The sequence below is a fragment of the Cajanus cajan genome, chromosome 1 (genome assembly GCF_000230855.2).
Source record: "Cajanus cajan strain Asha chromosome 1, NIPB_CcT2T_4, whole genome shotgun sequence".
Classification (NCBI taxonomy): Eukaryota; Viridiplantae; Streptophyta; class Magnoliopsida; order Fabales; family Fabaceae; genus Cajanus; species Cajanus cajan.
In genome coordinates, this window is record NC_138517.1 from 50,081,100 (window position 1) to 50,097,383 (window position 16,284).

At 37.1% G+C, this 16,284-nt stretch overlaps 3 protein-coding genes and 1 non-coding gene across 4 annotated transcripts; 1 reads left to right on the forward strand and 3 right to left on the reverse strand.

The window, feature by feature from the left end:
• Positions 1-898: 898 nt before the first annotated feature.
• Positions 899-4,908, reverse strand: LOC109804443 (flavonol synthase/flavanone 3-hydroxylase). Its single transcript, XM_020366267.3, has 4 exons — positions 4,689-4,908; positions 4,086-4,431; positions 2,502-2,829; positions 899-1,354 (listed from the first exon to the last, which is right to left on the reverse strand). The coding sequence occupies exons 1-4, from the start codon at positions 4,795-4,797 to the stop codon at positions 1,142-1,144; spliced, it is 996 nt and encodes a 331-aa protein (XP_020221856.1). The 5' UTR covers positions 4,798-4,908; the 3' UTR covers positions 899-1,141.
• A 2,905-nt stretch (positions 4,909-7,813) lies between these two features.
• Positions 7,814-9,682, reverse strand: LOC145954762 (uncharacterized). The gene is made up of 4 exons (XM_083069450.1): positions 9,557-9,682; positions 9,294-9,421; positions 8,607-8,777; positions 7,814-7,979 (listed from the first exon to the last, which is right to left on the reverse strand). Exons 1-4 carry the CDS (start codon positions 9,680-9,682, stop codon positions 7,814-7,816), a joined length of 591 nt encoding a protein of 196 aa, XP_082925576.1.
• Positions 9,683-9,903: 221 nt separating this feature from the next.
• Positions 9,904-11,340, reverse strand: LOC145954768 (uncharacterized). The gene is made up of 3 exons (XM_083069454.1): positions 10,839-11,340; positions 10,420-10,535; positions 9,904-10,302 (listed from the first exon to the last, which is right to left on the reverse strand). The coding sequence occupies exons 1-3, from the start codon at positions 11,338-11,340 to the stop codon at positions 9,904-9,906; spliced, it is 1,017 nt and encodes a 338-aa protein (XP_082925580.1).
• Positions 11,341-15,580: 4,240 nt separating this feature from the next.
• On the forward strand, positions 15,581-15,683 carry LOC114916265 (small nucleolar RNA snoR1). Its single transcript, XR_003804656.1, has one exon. It is a non-coding gene; the product is annotated as a small nucleolar RNA snoR1 (small nucleolar RNA).
• Positions 15,684-16,284: the final 601 nt, after the last annotated feature.

Consider the following 16,284-nt stretch of genomic DNA (forward strand, 5'->3'; position numbering starts at 1 on the left):
TTGATGTAAAACATGAATTATTAAATGGAGTAACTTTAGGTCTAGGTAAACACACACACACACACACACACGCACATACACAGCACACACACGCACACACACATACACGCACCGACCGCACGCACGTACGCACACCCACCTTGCACGCATTTACGCGCATGCACACACACACACACCCCGCACGCATATACGCGCACGCACGCACGCACCGACCGCACGCACGCGCGCGTGCGCACACACACAGACCCACCACACGCACACACGCGAATCGCTTTTGCTTTCTTTTCCTCTGGCTACTAAGATGTTTATGTTCACTAGGTTGTCTCTTGCCTGCCCATGGATTCAGTAGCAGTTCGAAAGGTTAACCTATATCGGGAATCCCCAGATCTACGCTTGTTTTCAACTCCCCGAAGCATTGTATATATGAAAATATGATCTTTTATATATATATATGTATGTATGTGTCAAGAAATAATTGAGTCATAAGTCAGATTATACCAACAGAAAGATGTATCTAAATCAATGTTGCTCTACAACATGAGATTATATTTTGTTATAATTAATCCTTCAAATTTAAGATAAATTTATTTTGAACCCCTCAAATTTAAAATTGATATTTTTAGTCTTGTAATTTTAAAAAAAAATCTTGTTTTAATTCTTTAGGTCACCAATAACATATATGAAAATGACAAATTGAGACAATTATACAACATTAATTGGGTTTAATATGATGTTTTCACTAACAGTAACACTAGTAGCTAGACTTTATATGATAATATTTGACAAATATTCTAATAAAATTTGAGTGTAAAAGTTAAAATAAGATTTTTTTTTAAATTACAAGGACTACAAAGATCAATTTTAAATTTGAAGAACTAAAAACAAATTTACTTTTAAATTTAAAAGACTAAAAACATATTTAAATATTTTATTTTGATGGAAAATGACGCATACAAAATATTAAGAGAATAATAAGGTGATTTGATTTTAAAACTAATCTCGTAATTGAAATTAGCTAAGCTAGTTAATGAAGATGGATATATCGTACCATGCGATGGAATTCCTCCATATTTGGCATACAAATTTATTTCATGAATACAACATACTACATACGACAAGTGACGATTCTTCAATGTGTCTCTTATTGGGGAAGCTTATTGAATTTGCGATAACGATACTCAGCAAAGGTTTTTGTTGAATACTTGGATGGGTTTTGATGATTAACGAGCGAAGGGACAGGTCCTATGACCTCTTCATGTGGAGGCACAACAAATACTGCCCATGACATGCGCATTTCTTCTTTGTTCACCAAACTTCTATGTAAAACACTCTTGTACTTTCCATTGCTTAGTATCTATACCTCAAAAAGAGAGAGAGAGAGAGAACATCAAAGGGTCTCTTTAATTACAATTAGGAATTCTAGAGCTGCAATATTCAACACATTTTTCATTTCAAGAAAATATATATATACTACCACCAGTTCTTTTCGTATATGTATGATTTTATAAGACAATATTCACTTTTATTTATTTGCCATTTTAAAACAGAATTAATTACTGTTTTTCGATCATACTTTTAATAAAATGGAAAGAAAAAACAATAGTATATTAATTATCAAATAAATAATAAGAGAGATGAATAACATGTATTAAAATATTATAAATAATTAGTATTTTAACATGTGCATTTTATAGGTTTAATGTTTATTATATAACTACATTTTACTTTAAATTATATATAAAACAAATATTATATTTGAGTTTATAAAATATACTTAAAATTTATATAAATAGATATTTTTAAACATATAAATTATATTTTTTTATTTAAGATAAATATTTTATATTGCACTACAAGATTATTGATAATTTTATTTTAAAAATGTTAAATTTTAAATAATAAATAATATGATAAATAAAAAATTAAATTTTATAAAAAGTTAAAAGAATCCATAAAAATTCTTTGAAATATAGTTCTTATAAACACTCTCATGCCGGTTAATCATTCACGTTTATATATATATTCAAATAAAATAAAGAAATAAATTACTTCTATTAATCGATATATTATAACAAACAAAAAAATAAATTCCTATGGATAATAAAGAGTAACAATTTTACTATTGCAATTCAACAAATAATAATATTGATATACTTAAAAGGAAGCATTAATTTCAACTTGCGTTATTAACATTTTTCTTGTGAGAATTGATGTATAGAAATATGCTTTCTATTATTCTTTTTAAAAACTCTCTTATTTGTTGAAATTTAGGTAAATTCCATTAAATATATTGTCACTTTTCTAAATTAATTAATGAGAACTACATGAATTTCAATCTACTAGAAAGAGTATGTTAGATAAATAGAATTCAAAAGAATATGTTGTTAATGCTTATTTATATTTATATGAGTTACAACAAAATTATGTTGTCCTAATATTAATTAGATTTTCGTAGTTTTGTATTAATGCAATCCACTAAAACATCAATCTAGCTACTTTACCTCAAGTTGATCTCCAATGTGTATCAAGAGTGCATTTTGCAAGTAATTGACCGCAACCCAGGAATCATCCTTCCAAACTTGGAGTCCTGGAACCTCATTTGGGATGAGTAGAGTAAGGGCACTCATGTCAGTGTGAGGCTCAACTCCCAAAGCCAATTGTGGTTGTGGACATGGTGGGTACATATTTATCTTCATTTCTAGTTCTATTTCTTCATTTCCCAAGCTTGACTTCAAAATATTCCTCTCCAACCCTAACCCTTCGGACAAAACCTCCAAAACCTTATCTGTTACCCTTAACATCTCGTTGTTGTATTCTTTTGTAACTTCCCTATCATACACATAGATAATGTATGCAATTACAAAATTGTTCCTTGCTTCAAATTGTGATTCATCTTTAATATATGTAACGACAATTTCCAAAATAATTTGTTCATTATATTGATTTCTTTAGAAAATCCCTGAGAGGTAATTACTTTTTCAGCTTTATACACTTTTAATATAAATAAATGCAAGACCGGTAACAAAATCAATATTTGGATTTTCCGATTAAAGATAATTTAGTCAATTAAACTTTTTTTTTTTTAATGAACATGGTGTTTATATAACAGAAAAACTTAAGAAGCATTTGAAATAATAACAAGCCAGATAAGGTCCTATTTAGATTAACTTCTTAGGTTCAAATCTAATTGGTATATATATATATATATATATATATATATATATATATATATATATTTAAAGATTAACTTCTTTACAAATACTTGTGTGAAAAGAAAGTAAAAAGATAATATGGAACGAACTTCTCTTGAAAGATAAAATCAACTTATTTACTTAAACTTTTAGAAAAATTAAATAAAAAACATTTGTAAAAAGAAAGTGCATAAGTTAACTTTAACTTACGAGAGAAACTCGATCCTTTTTACCTCCTTTTATTTTCTTATGTTTTTATAGAAATATTTATTCAAATACGACGTAAATCTCTACTTAGGGAGTTGCTACGGTACACTCAAAAATCGAGGGGTTTCAATACATTTTTATATGTAAACTCAAAAAAAATTTAAAAAAATTAATTTAATTATAAAATGAATAATCTAAATTATACTTATAAAATAAAAAGTAAGATAAAATTATAGAAATTAAAATTATAAGATTAAGAAAAAAATTAATAAATAGTATAAATAAAAAATTATTAAAATTAAAATATAGAAATTCAAAAATTTTAAGTGAAAAGATAAAAATATACTTAAAAAATTATTAAAATTAAACTATTTAAATATATAATAATATTATTACAAATAAATTAGAATATATAAAATAAAAATAAAATAACTAAATAATTTAAAAATTAAAAGAATAAAATATCATAAATATTATTTAAAATAAATTATTAAAAATATAAAATATAAAAAACTGTACCGGTACCCTCTCAAATAACATGGGTACCATAGAATTTCTCAAACTATAATACCAGTTATAGAGTTTCTTTAATTTTATCGTTACAAATGTAAATTATGGTGTAAATAAAACAGCAAAATCATGCATATATATATATATATATATATATATATATATATATATATATACCTGTAGGAAGGAGGGAGTTTGGGCCACATGTCGTAGTTGACTTTAGAAGGAGGAGCCATGATATGAAAAAAATAATCAACCCACTCTATCTTTTCTTCAAGGTTTTTGGTCATTTTTGTGCCATAGCCCTCAAACTTACCATTGGAAGGGTCATTTGCATAAGCCTCTTTCTCTACACGAGGGAGGGAAAAGAACTCCTTACCAACCTCTTGCAAACGTTGGATCAACGTGTGTGATATACCGTGATCAGTTACCTGGAAAAACCCCCACTTAGAAGCAGCTTCGGCTATTTCCTTCACCAAAAGATCATGTGGTTGAGACAACGAGATGAGAGGCACAGTGACACCTGTCGGCATTTAAACCAAGTCTCACGTTATCAAAACAAAAGATAAAAATAAAATTTTATAATATACATACTTTATTGAAATAAAGAAACATTTTTTGTGCGATAATTAAAAGTAAATTCATGATAATTTCAATTTAAAGTAGATAATATGAAGTTACGTGGAATTTCCCCTAACAGCATGGTCAAATAACTATATATACGCCACTTTAAATAAGTATAATCCCAAACAAATACAAAATAACTCATCTATCTAATACCTTCTAGGGCTTTAGTGTTTTCTGGCCTTTCATTTGCTGGACGAATGAACTGAGGTGGAATCTCTTTGAGGTTATCCAAAGCCAAGGTTTGTATTCTTCCCACTTCCATTATGAGGTGGTAATGAATATGCTTGTTACAAACTACAAGAATTGGAGATAAAATAGTCTTGAAAAGATGGGTCAAGTTGGCCGATATGATCACTGATCAGTCAATATATATAGATACACGATCCAACATCTCGGTGTTATATATATAAAGATGCATTCACTATTTTTTCCATTCGGTCAAACCTAATTTATCCATCCACCATTCAATTGACTTGCCGCTGTTATTTGGAATTTTCTATTTAAATACATATGGTTTTATATAAATAATAACCGACAGCTTAGACATTGGAGTTGCAATAATAAATTAAAACCGAGGACTTCATTTAGAGTTTCAGTTATGTATGTAAGTTTATGCAATCAGTTTCTTTCTTCTTTTTTTTTTTTCTTGACTCAATCAGTCAGTTTCTTTTAAAAACCAAATATTTATTAATAAATTGAAATAGATATATGGCTTTAACTTAATCATTGACTCGGCGATATTATTATTTTTTTACATAAAATTTAATACATTATTTGATCTTGAACTTTTTACAAAATTTTAATTTCGTCCCTAAACTAAAATAATATATTCAGGTGTGTAACGACCCGACTGGCCATTCACTCACCACTAAAACACACCGGAAACACTAGACAGAATAGAACAAGTGTATAAATATAGAGTCTAGAATATAAGTATATACATATGTCCCGAATCTGACTAGAGTTAGGGCACGTAATATAGGGATTACATCAATTAGTCACTCTGCCAAGTGACCAAAACAAACAGAACATCCGCAGAAATCAGCTCCATCTATCGGCTGCCAATTCATCACTATCCATCACCTATCCCTGCTCTGCTCCCGTACATAGTACGATCATAGCAGTCCAATCACATGGAAACACAAAGGGTAAGCTAGCATAAAGAAAACAACATATAGCAAGATTTTTAAGAAAATATAAACAACCACGACTATTTATGCTTCATCAACATACATTCCCTCGATTTTCAACGTGATCATCAATAAGCATACAATGCGTCGTCACGCATATCAACTCGGAGATCTCCTACAACAACTCAGCCTTTCGGCCTACGTCAACTCAGCCTTACGCCCTACAACAACTCAGCCTTACGGCCTACAACAACTCATATCAATATTCCAACACAACATAACTTATACATCTCAACATATCAACTCACAACACAACACAAACGTACAACTCAACATATCAACTTCACAGTTCAACAAATCAGCTACAACATAACACCACTTCTCAACACATTCATCAGATACAATTCAATATCAATAATAACTTTATCTGCTAGACATCATTTCATAACCTTCTATTTCAATTCAACTCAGCATAAAACTTCATACATAACCATCCCATCTCCGCGCTCGGCGCGCACGTGGCTGCACCCAGCGCAGCGCAACCAGAGAGCACCAGGGGGCCAGCGCGCCCAGCGCAGATGTGCCCGCGCCCAGCGGGACTCAACCAGAGAACCCAAGGCTCTCTCGCGCTTGGCGCAATGGCTATTGCGCCCAGCGTTGGCCAGGCAGAGACTCAGAGGAGTCTCTCGCGACCGGCGTACCTAAATCCCGCGCCTAGCGCAAGGAAGGCAGAGACCTCCCTTGATCCTGCGCCCAGCGCACTTCAAATTGTGCCCAGCGCCCACAAGGCAGAGACTCCCAAGGAGTCTCACGCCCAGCGCAACAAGGGGCGCGCTCAGCGCCCAATAGAAAACCCAAAATTTGCCACAACTAGTATCGTGCCCAACGCGGTCCAGGTCACGCCCAGCGCGGGCCAGCCAGAGACCCACCTCCCTAAGCGCGCCCAGCGCATTCATCATTGCGCTCAGCGAGCTTGGCCAAATGGGGTCCCCTGGTGGCCACGCGCTCAGCGCGAAGCTTAGCAGCAGCCAACCATTTTCGAAAAACTCTTCAAACAATCTGCAAAACAACTAGAAACTTCACATGCAATCGGTTCGAATTACTACGATTTCATCCAAGAGTCCAAAAATACCACCTTTTTCAACATGCAACAACAAATCAAGGATTTTCCCCAAAATTTCTCAACAACCCCGAAACCCCAAAAAAAACCAAGTTCTCTTTCAATTCAACCACGAATTATCCATCAATCAGCATCTAATGAGTTTCTCAAACTCGTCCACAACCACAACAGCAAAAAAAAAAAAAGTACTAGCTTCCCTTACCTCGGCCTAAGATTCCGAGCTTCGGGTGGAAAAGAATGAAGGAGAAGAGAAGCTTGGAAGTGAACGGAGAAGAAATCAGCTGGAGGAATCAGTTCACATCCCCTAAGCACCTTCAGCTGCCAAGAATCGCCACCAGCAAAAGGGAGAAAAGGAGAAGTGAGTATTTGGAGAGAAAATGAGTTGTGTGGGGAAGGGTGAGTGAGGCTGAGAGAAGAAAAAAAAAATGTAAGGGTGAAAATGGGAAATGAAAGAAAATAGGGTCCTCACAACCTCCCCGACAACAAAAGTTTTCGTCCCCGAAAACAGGCTTACTTGGGAATAGAAATGGATATCGCTCCCTGCACTGCTGCTCCACCTCCCAAGTAGCCTCACCAGTAGCTGCATCCCATAACACCTTCACCAGAGTAATGGACTTACCCCTCAACTCTTTCAGATTATGATCAATAACCGTTACTAGCAACTTCTCAAATGTCAAGTTCTCCTTTACTCGCACATCGTCTAGCTCCACCACATGACTCAGGTCATGAATGTACTTCCTCAGCTGAGACACATGAAATACATCGTGTAGTTTTGAAAGAGATGGTGGCAAAGCCAACCGATAAGCGACTGGACCTACACGCTGTATGATCTAATAGGGACCCACAAACCTTGGTGTCAACTTCCTTGCCCTCAGTGCTCTTCCCACACCAGAGGTCGGAGTCACTTTCAGAAACACATGCTCCCCTTCGACGAACTCCAAAGGCTTCCTCCTCTTGTCAGTATACGACTTCTGTCTACTCTGAGCAGTCTTCATCCTTTCCTGAATTATCTTTACCTTCTCAGTGGTCTATAGGATTAGCTCCGGGCCTACCACCACTGATTCACCATCCTGGTACCAGCACAAAGGAGTCGTACATCTCCTGCCATACAATGCTTCAAAGGGTGCCATCCCAATGCTTGCGTGAAAGCTGTTGTTGTAAGTGAACTCAACTAATGGTAGGACCTCCTCCCAGCTACCCAAGTGGTCCAACACACAAGCCCTAAGTAGATCCTCCAAGGACTGAATTGTCCTTTCTGACTGACCATCCGTCTGTGGATGATAAGCAGAGCTCAACTTCAACTTCGTGCCTAGGGCCTGGTGGAGACTCTGCCAAAACCTTGAAGTGAACCTCGGATCTCTGTCTGAAATAATACTAGAAGGCACCCCGTGCAACCGCACTATCTCCCTCACATACAACTGTGTTAACTTTTCCAAGGACCACTTGATGTTAACAGGCAAAAAGTGTGCGCACTTGGTCAACCGATCTACAATCACCCAGATAGCATCACTATTACTAGCTGACCTAGGCAACCCAACAATGAAATCCATGGTAATGCTGTCCCACTTCCACTCTGGAATCTCCATTTGCTGTATCAACCCACTCGGCTTCTGATGCTCCACCTTTGCTTTCTGACAAGTCAGACAGGCCGCCACATACTCAGCTATCTCCCTCTTCATGCTAGGCCACCAGAAAGTCTTCCTGAGGTCCTGGTACATCTTAGTCGTACCCGGATGTATGCTAAGTCTACTCTTGTGGCCCTCCTCCAACACAGCTTTCTTCAACTCAGCATCCTGAGGTAGGCAGACTCTGCCCTTGAACCTCAAGATTCCATCTCCTCCTAGTTCGAAGCCAACAGCCTTCTCGGTACCCAACAACCCAAGAAGCTTCACCAGCTCGGCATCTTGTAACTGCTTAAGTCCAACCTGCCTCAAGAACTCACTAGTTATGGTGACTGTCCCACAACTTATGTGATCCTGAGCTAACTCCACACTGACGTTCAAATCTCAGAATTTCTCAATCAGTTCCAAATCCCTCACCATCATACTCGCTATGTGGATGGATTTCCTACTCAACGCGTCCGCCACAACATTGGCCTTACCAGGATGATACATCAACTGGAAGTCATAGTCCTTCAGAAACTCCATCCACCGTCTCTGCCTCATGTTCAGCTCCTTCTGGTCAAATAGATACTTCAGACTCTTATGATCACTAAAGATGCTGAACCGAGCACCATACAAATAGTGTCGCCATATCTTCAAGGCAAAAACAACAGCTGCCAATTCCAAGTCATGAGTGGGATAATTCCTCTCATGGTTCTTTAGCTGCCTTGAAGCATAGGCCACCACCTTCCCATGTTGCATCAGTACACACCCAAGACCTTGGTGAGAAGCATCACAATACACATCAAAAGGCTCATCAGAATCCGGCAACACCAACACAGGAGAAGTAGTCAACCTCCTCTTCAACTCCTCAAAACTCCGCTCACAGGCATCTGTCCAAACGAACGGCTGCTCCTTCCTCGTCAACTGGGTCAGAGGTGCTACTAGCTTGGAGAATCCTTCAATGAACCGACGATAGTAGCCCGCTAATCCCACAAAGCTCCGAATATCAGTGACAGTCCTCGGACGCTCCCACTGCAACACAGACTCCACCTTAGCCAGATCAACAGCAATCCCCTCAACTGAAATCACGTGGCCCAAGAACTTCACTTCATCCAACCAGAACTCACATTTTGAAAGCTTAGCATACAGCTGCTTAGCCTTCAAAACCTCCAGCACCATCTTCAAATGCTCTCCATGCTCTTCCTGGGTTCTCGAATAGACCAAGATATTATCAATGAACACTACCACGAATTTGTCCAAGAATGACCGGAAGATCCTGTTCATGTAATCCATGAACACTGCAGGGGCATTGGTCACACCAAACGGCATCACGATATACTCATAGTGACCATACCTAGTCCTGAAAGCAGTCTTCGGTATGTCACCCTCCTTCACCCTAATCTGGTGATACCCCGACCTCAAATCGATCTTAGAAAACACTGATGCTCCTCTCAGCTGATCCATCAAGTCATCTATCCGGGGGAGAGGATATTTGTTTTTGATGGTCAACTTATTCAACTGCCGGTAATCCACACAAAGACGACTGCCCCCACATTCTTCTTCACCAACAACACAGGAGCACCCCACGGTGAAACGCTCGGTCGCACTAACTGCTTCTCCAATAGGTCTTCCAACTGACCCTTCAACTCACTCAGCTCGGCAGGAGCCATCCTGTAGGGAGCCACCGACACTGGCCCCGCACCTGGAACCAGATCAATGCCAAACTCTATCTCCCTTACAAGAGGTAACCCAGGCACCTCATCAGGGAATACTTCGGCAAAGTCTCTCACCACATCTATCTCAGAAATGACTCTCTCAGTCTCCTCACTCATCATAGCAAACAGAAGACAACCCTCTGCTCCATCCCTCAACCATGATTCAGCTTGACCAGCTGAAATCAATAACTCATCTCCCTCTTGCGGAAAGATCAACCGTCTATTGGCACAATCTATAAGAATACGATTGGCAGATAACCAATCCATCCCCAAGATTATGTCAATATCAACCAAAGGCAAACAAATCAAGTTTACCTTGTACTTTTTCCCATTCACAACAATGGGACAGCTAGCACACAGCTCAGAAGCGACTACTGAAGCAGAAGCGGGCGTCGACACTAGCAGTCTCAACCCCAAATCAGACACAGGCACTCCCAACATAGTAACACAGGCATAGGAAATAAAAGAATGGGAAGCCCCAGAATCAAACAAAAGCATCACATCCTTACCAGCAGCCTTGCCCTTCCCCTTCACTAGGTCAGAAGAAGTCGAAGCCTCAGCACCAGTCAAAGCGAACACCCTACCAGTCGTAGTGGGTCTGTCACCCCTCTGAGTCTCGGTCCTCTAAATGCTACTCCTCTGAGTATCGGCTCTCTGTGCATCGCTCCTCTGAGTACTCCTCTTCGGTCTACCCCTGGTGGGACAGTTGAAAGACACATGTCCCATCTACTGACATCTGAAACACCTGCTCTCAGTGTGTGGACAATCCCTGATCAAATGGGATCCATCACATCTGTAACACCTAAGGGCAGCACCTCCACCTTGTCCTCCCCCTCTGGTAGTCTCAGTAGGTTGCCTAATGGCAGGACCCCTTTGTTGTGGTTGGGGCCTATCATACGGCTTCCCCTGACTTCCACTTCCTCTCTTGGACCCAGCTGGTCCCTCAGTAGCTATGATCACCCGGCTACTCCCTTCCAACCTCTCTACAATCTTCGCCTTCTCCACTAAGGCGGGAAACTCGGTGATGGCCATAGGCACCACCACCTTCTTCAACTCATACTTCAGCCCCTCCGCAAATTTTCTGCACTTCCAGGCTTCAGAAATAGCTTGTGAATAGAAACGAGCCAAGTGCTCGAACTTCAATGCATACTCTGATACAGTCAACCCACCCTGAATCAATCGCAAAAACTCGGCCTCCTTGGCGTGCCTCACGCTCTCCGGATAGTATTTCTCCATGAACACTGTCCTAAAACACTCTCAGTCCACTGTAACTCCCCTAGCAGCAAGCATCTGGCAAGTGTTTCTCCACCAGTGCTCGGCCTCTCCTACCAGCATATACACAGCATATGCCAATCTCTTTTCTGGAGAGCACCCCAGAACATTAAAAATCTTCTCTAACTCACGTATCCAGCGGTCAGCTACCTCTGGATCCGCTTCACCCGTAAACTGTGGGGGATGACACTTCCGGAACTCAGCCAGGTCCCGGCTTTCTTGTGACCCCGTGGGTCTTGCTGCACCAGTTGTAGCTCTCTCAGCTTCCATCCTAGCAAAATATGCATTTTGCTGCTGCATAGCCATAGCCATCATCTTTATGGCACGGGCTATCTGTTCGTTGGTTCTAGTCATCGTTTACAAAATAACAGCATTTTTAGTACACTACCAATCACCCCAAACAACAACTATCAACACAGTAGTTCATCACATCAATTAGCACAGCAAGCAACACAACAAGGCAACACATCACAGAGTTAACACAACAAAAGCCTAAAGGAACCACCCCCAAAGAGTGTCCACTAGACTCGACCTGTTCTGATACCACTAAAGTGTAACGACCCGACTGGTCATTCACTCACCACCAAAACACACAGGAAACACTAGACAGAATAGAACAAGTATATAAATATAGAGTCTAGAATATAAGTATACACATATGTCCCGAATCTGACTAGAGTTAGGGCACGTAATATAGGGATTACATCAATTAGTCACTCTGCCAAGTGACCAAAACAAACAGAACATCCGCAGAAATCAACTCCATCTATCGGCTACCGACTCATCACTATCCATCACCTATTCCTGCTCTGCTGCCGTACACAGTACGATCATAGCAGTCCAATCACATGGAAACACAAAGGGTAAGCTAGCATAAAGAAAACAACATATAGCAAGATTTTTAAGAAAATATAAACAACCACGACTATTTATGCTTCATCAACATACATTCCCTCGATTTTCAACGTGATCATCAATAAGCATACAATGCATCGTCACGCATATCAACTCGGAGATCTCCTACAACAAATCAGCCTTTCGGCCTACGTCAACTCAGCCTTACGGCCTACAACAACTCAGCCTTGCGGCCTACAACAACTCACATCAATATTCCAACACAACATAACTTATACATCTCAACATATCAACTCACAACACAACACAAATGTACAACTCAACATATCAACTTCACAGTTCAACAAATCAGCTACAACATAACACCACTTCTCAACACATTCATCAGATACAATTCAATATCAATAATAACTTTATCTGCTAGACATCATTTCATAACCTTCTATTTCAATTCAACTCAGCATAAAACTTCATACATAACCATCCCATCTCCGCGCCCGGCGCGCACGTGGCTGTGCCCAGCACAGCGCAACCAGAGAGCACCAGGGGGCCAGCGCGCCCAGCGCAGATGTGCCCGCGCCCAGCGGGACTCAACTAGAGAACCCAAGGCTCTCCCGCGCTTGGCGCAATGGCTATTGCGCCCAGCGTTGGCCAGGCAGAGACTCAGAGGAGTCTCACGCGCCTGGCGTGCCTAAATCTCGCGCCCAACGCAGGGAAGGCAGAGACCTCCCTTGATCTCGCGCCCAGCGCACTTCAAATTGCGCCAACGCCCACAAGGCAGAGACTCCCAAGGAGTCTCACGCCCAGCGCAACAAGGGGCGCGCTCAGCGCCCAATAGAAAACCCAAAATTTGCCACAACTAGTATCGTGCCCAACGCGGTCCAGGTCACGCCCAGCGCGGGCCAGCCAGAGACCCACCTCCCCAAGCGCGCCCAGCGCATTCATCATTGCGCTCAGCGAGCTTGGCCAAATGGGGTCCCCTGGTGGCCACGCGCTCAGCGCGAAGCTTAGCAGCAGCCAACCATTTTCGAAAAACTCTTCAAACAATCTGCAAAACAACCAGAAACTTCACATGCAATCGGTTCGAATTACTACGATTTCATCCAAGAGTCCAAAAATACCACCTTTTTCAACATGCAACAACAAATCAAGGATTTTCCCCAAAATTTCTCAACAACCCCGAAACCCCAAAAAAAAAAAAGTTCTCTTTCAATTCAACCACGAATTATCCATCAATCAGCATCTAATGAGTTTCTCAAACTCGTCCACAAGCACAACAGCAAAAAAAAGAAACAAAAGTACTAGCTTCCCTTACCTCGGCCTAAGATTCCGAGCTTCGGGTGGAAAAGAATGAAGGAGAAGAGAAGCTTGGAAGTGAACAGAGAAGAAATCAGCTGGAGGAATCAGTTCACACCCCCTAAGCACCTTCAGCTGCCAAGAATCGCCACCAGCAAAAGGGAGAAAAGGAGAAGTGAGTATTTGGAGAGAAAATGAGTTGTGTGGGGAAGGGTGAGTGAGGCTGAGAGAAGAAAAAAAAATGTAAGGGTGAAAATGGGAAATGAAAGAAAATAGGATCCTCACAAGGTGCTTAATAATTTTTTTTATATTTTGTAATTTAGTAATCGAGGTAAGAGGTCCATTTACATGCCGTGAAAATTTACTAAATATTTTTTTATATTCTTATACTTTGACAACCACGTCAGATTACTAATTAATTTCATCATCAACGTATATTAGGTTTTAATTCCTAGCTATAAAATCTCCTTAATCATAAGAATTATGGAATAGTATGAAATTTTAACATGTAGGGACTAGGGATTATAACCTGATATATGAGACAAAAATATAACATGAAATAATAATTTAATATAGTTATTATCCAAATATAAAGATATAAAGAATATTCTATCAAATGTCATCGATAGTAAATGAACCTTTAAATTCAACTCCAAAGATTAAATTATAAAAATGTAAAAAGATAAATGACTCAATTGCAAACCTTTTAATTTAGGGACCTAATTAAAAAGTTCTAAAAAATCCAAGGACTAAATAATATATTGAAACTATTTAAATGATGGGTGACAATGTAACATTTTATTTTTTAAAAAATATATTAATAATTATAATAGGATTATTTTTTTTAGTAGGCTTAAATTAATTTATTTATCTGGGTTATTAAATAAATTAAGGATATATTTTATAATAAAATAAAAAAGTTGGTTGATGAATATTTTAGCCTGATGCTTAATTGGTGGGTTTGGACTGTAGAACCTCAACTTGTTAGTTAACCTATAGAGAGTCTAGGGATTGAGTTAAAATACATTTAAGAAGTTTAGTTTGTTTTTCTGACTTAGAGAACTCTAGAGAAGACTCTATCGGTCGGAGAAATAAGAGAACCTTTATGAGAAGAATTAGGATCAATTAACCACATCCTTACACTCAAGGTCGTGGCTAAGATAAGACTAGTGAGACCATTGTCTTAGACTTCAACCAACTCTATTTTTTTAAATAATTAATTTTAATTTTAATAATAAAATAATATATTTTATTATATTTTTTATATTAATTTTTTTAGTACGTAAGATAATATAATTATTTGAAAAAAATAATTATATACATTGATATTATTATAGGATATTAGCTTCAAAATTTCATTATAATTTAAAAATTTATATTCATTAGCTTTTGAATTTTAATAAAAAAATTATTTAAATGAATATAAAAGCTAAATTTTATAAAAGGGAGATTATATAATTTAATGAAAATGATAGTAATAATTAAGATTGTAAAGAACATCAAGTAAAGATTTTTTTTTTGTTACTTCTAAACAATTCTTTTTCTAGTTTTGATTATTTTATATCAATATTAAGTTATTTTATTTTATTCAGAAATTATTTTTAAAAATTAAAATATGAAATCATTTTAAAAAAAATATTTTAATTTCAATAAATAATATTTTCAAAGAAATATTGTATTAATTTTATATTATTCCTCATAACTTTTTTTTTCTTCTCCAAATTAAAGTTTCTGAAACTATATTGTCAAAACAAATTAGTGTTACATCAGAAGTATATTAAACTATATTAAAAATTATTTTTTTAAATGCTTGAAATATATGTTTATAATATAATATAAGTAAAATTTATAATTATTGTCATTATTATTTTATAAAATTTAATTTTTTTACATTTTAATTTTGAGATTAAGTTGCAAAATAGTAATTGAATAAATTATCATTGTGTGAGATGTTGAAATTTCTTAATTATTAAATTTAATTAAAAATTTATCATTTGAAATTAAAAATAAAAATTGATTAATTATGTGAGAGTAAAATTTAAATAAAATTTTGAGCATTGATGACCATTGCTTAATATATTTTGACACCTCTTGTATGAGATGGATCTTTTCTAAAAAGGTTCCATCTTTGAGTATAGAAAGCAACTCTTTGAGTCGAAAAACAAAATTCACCAAAAAAAAATTAATAAATTTTTTGTATCAGGTCTACAAATTTGTTAAACATAATCCAATATAAGGATTACGGGTAATGTGTTTTTGTAACAACTCAATAGATCACTATACTTTGCATAACACAACAACAGTGAAAAACATAAAGATCAACTATCCTAAAATTCTCATTCAAATAATACTTGAATATCAAAGCAACACACACACATATAAGGTTTAGAAAACATAAAGAAATTTTTGCTCATATCAACTTCAAAACATATAGTCCCTTGTGAGGTAACAATAATCTTTGTACATATATAAATAACTATAAGTATCTATATTTAAAACATAAAATCCTAGGTTTCGATCATGCAACCATATACATCATTATATTATAACAACTCCAACAAAATGCAATCTCCAACATGACCATATGTAGAGAAAAGAAAGACACTAGAAGGGGAGGTATTGAATAATGTCAATAAAAAAACTCATCACTTTTTAAATTGCAAAATAGTAGTGTGATTATAAGAGTGTAGGCAAAGAGAGAAAAAACAAAGAATACAAAATATTTTTATACTGTTTCATCTCTGTTGGTCCTAGTTT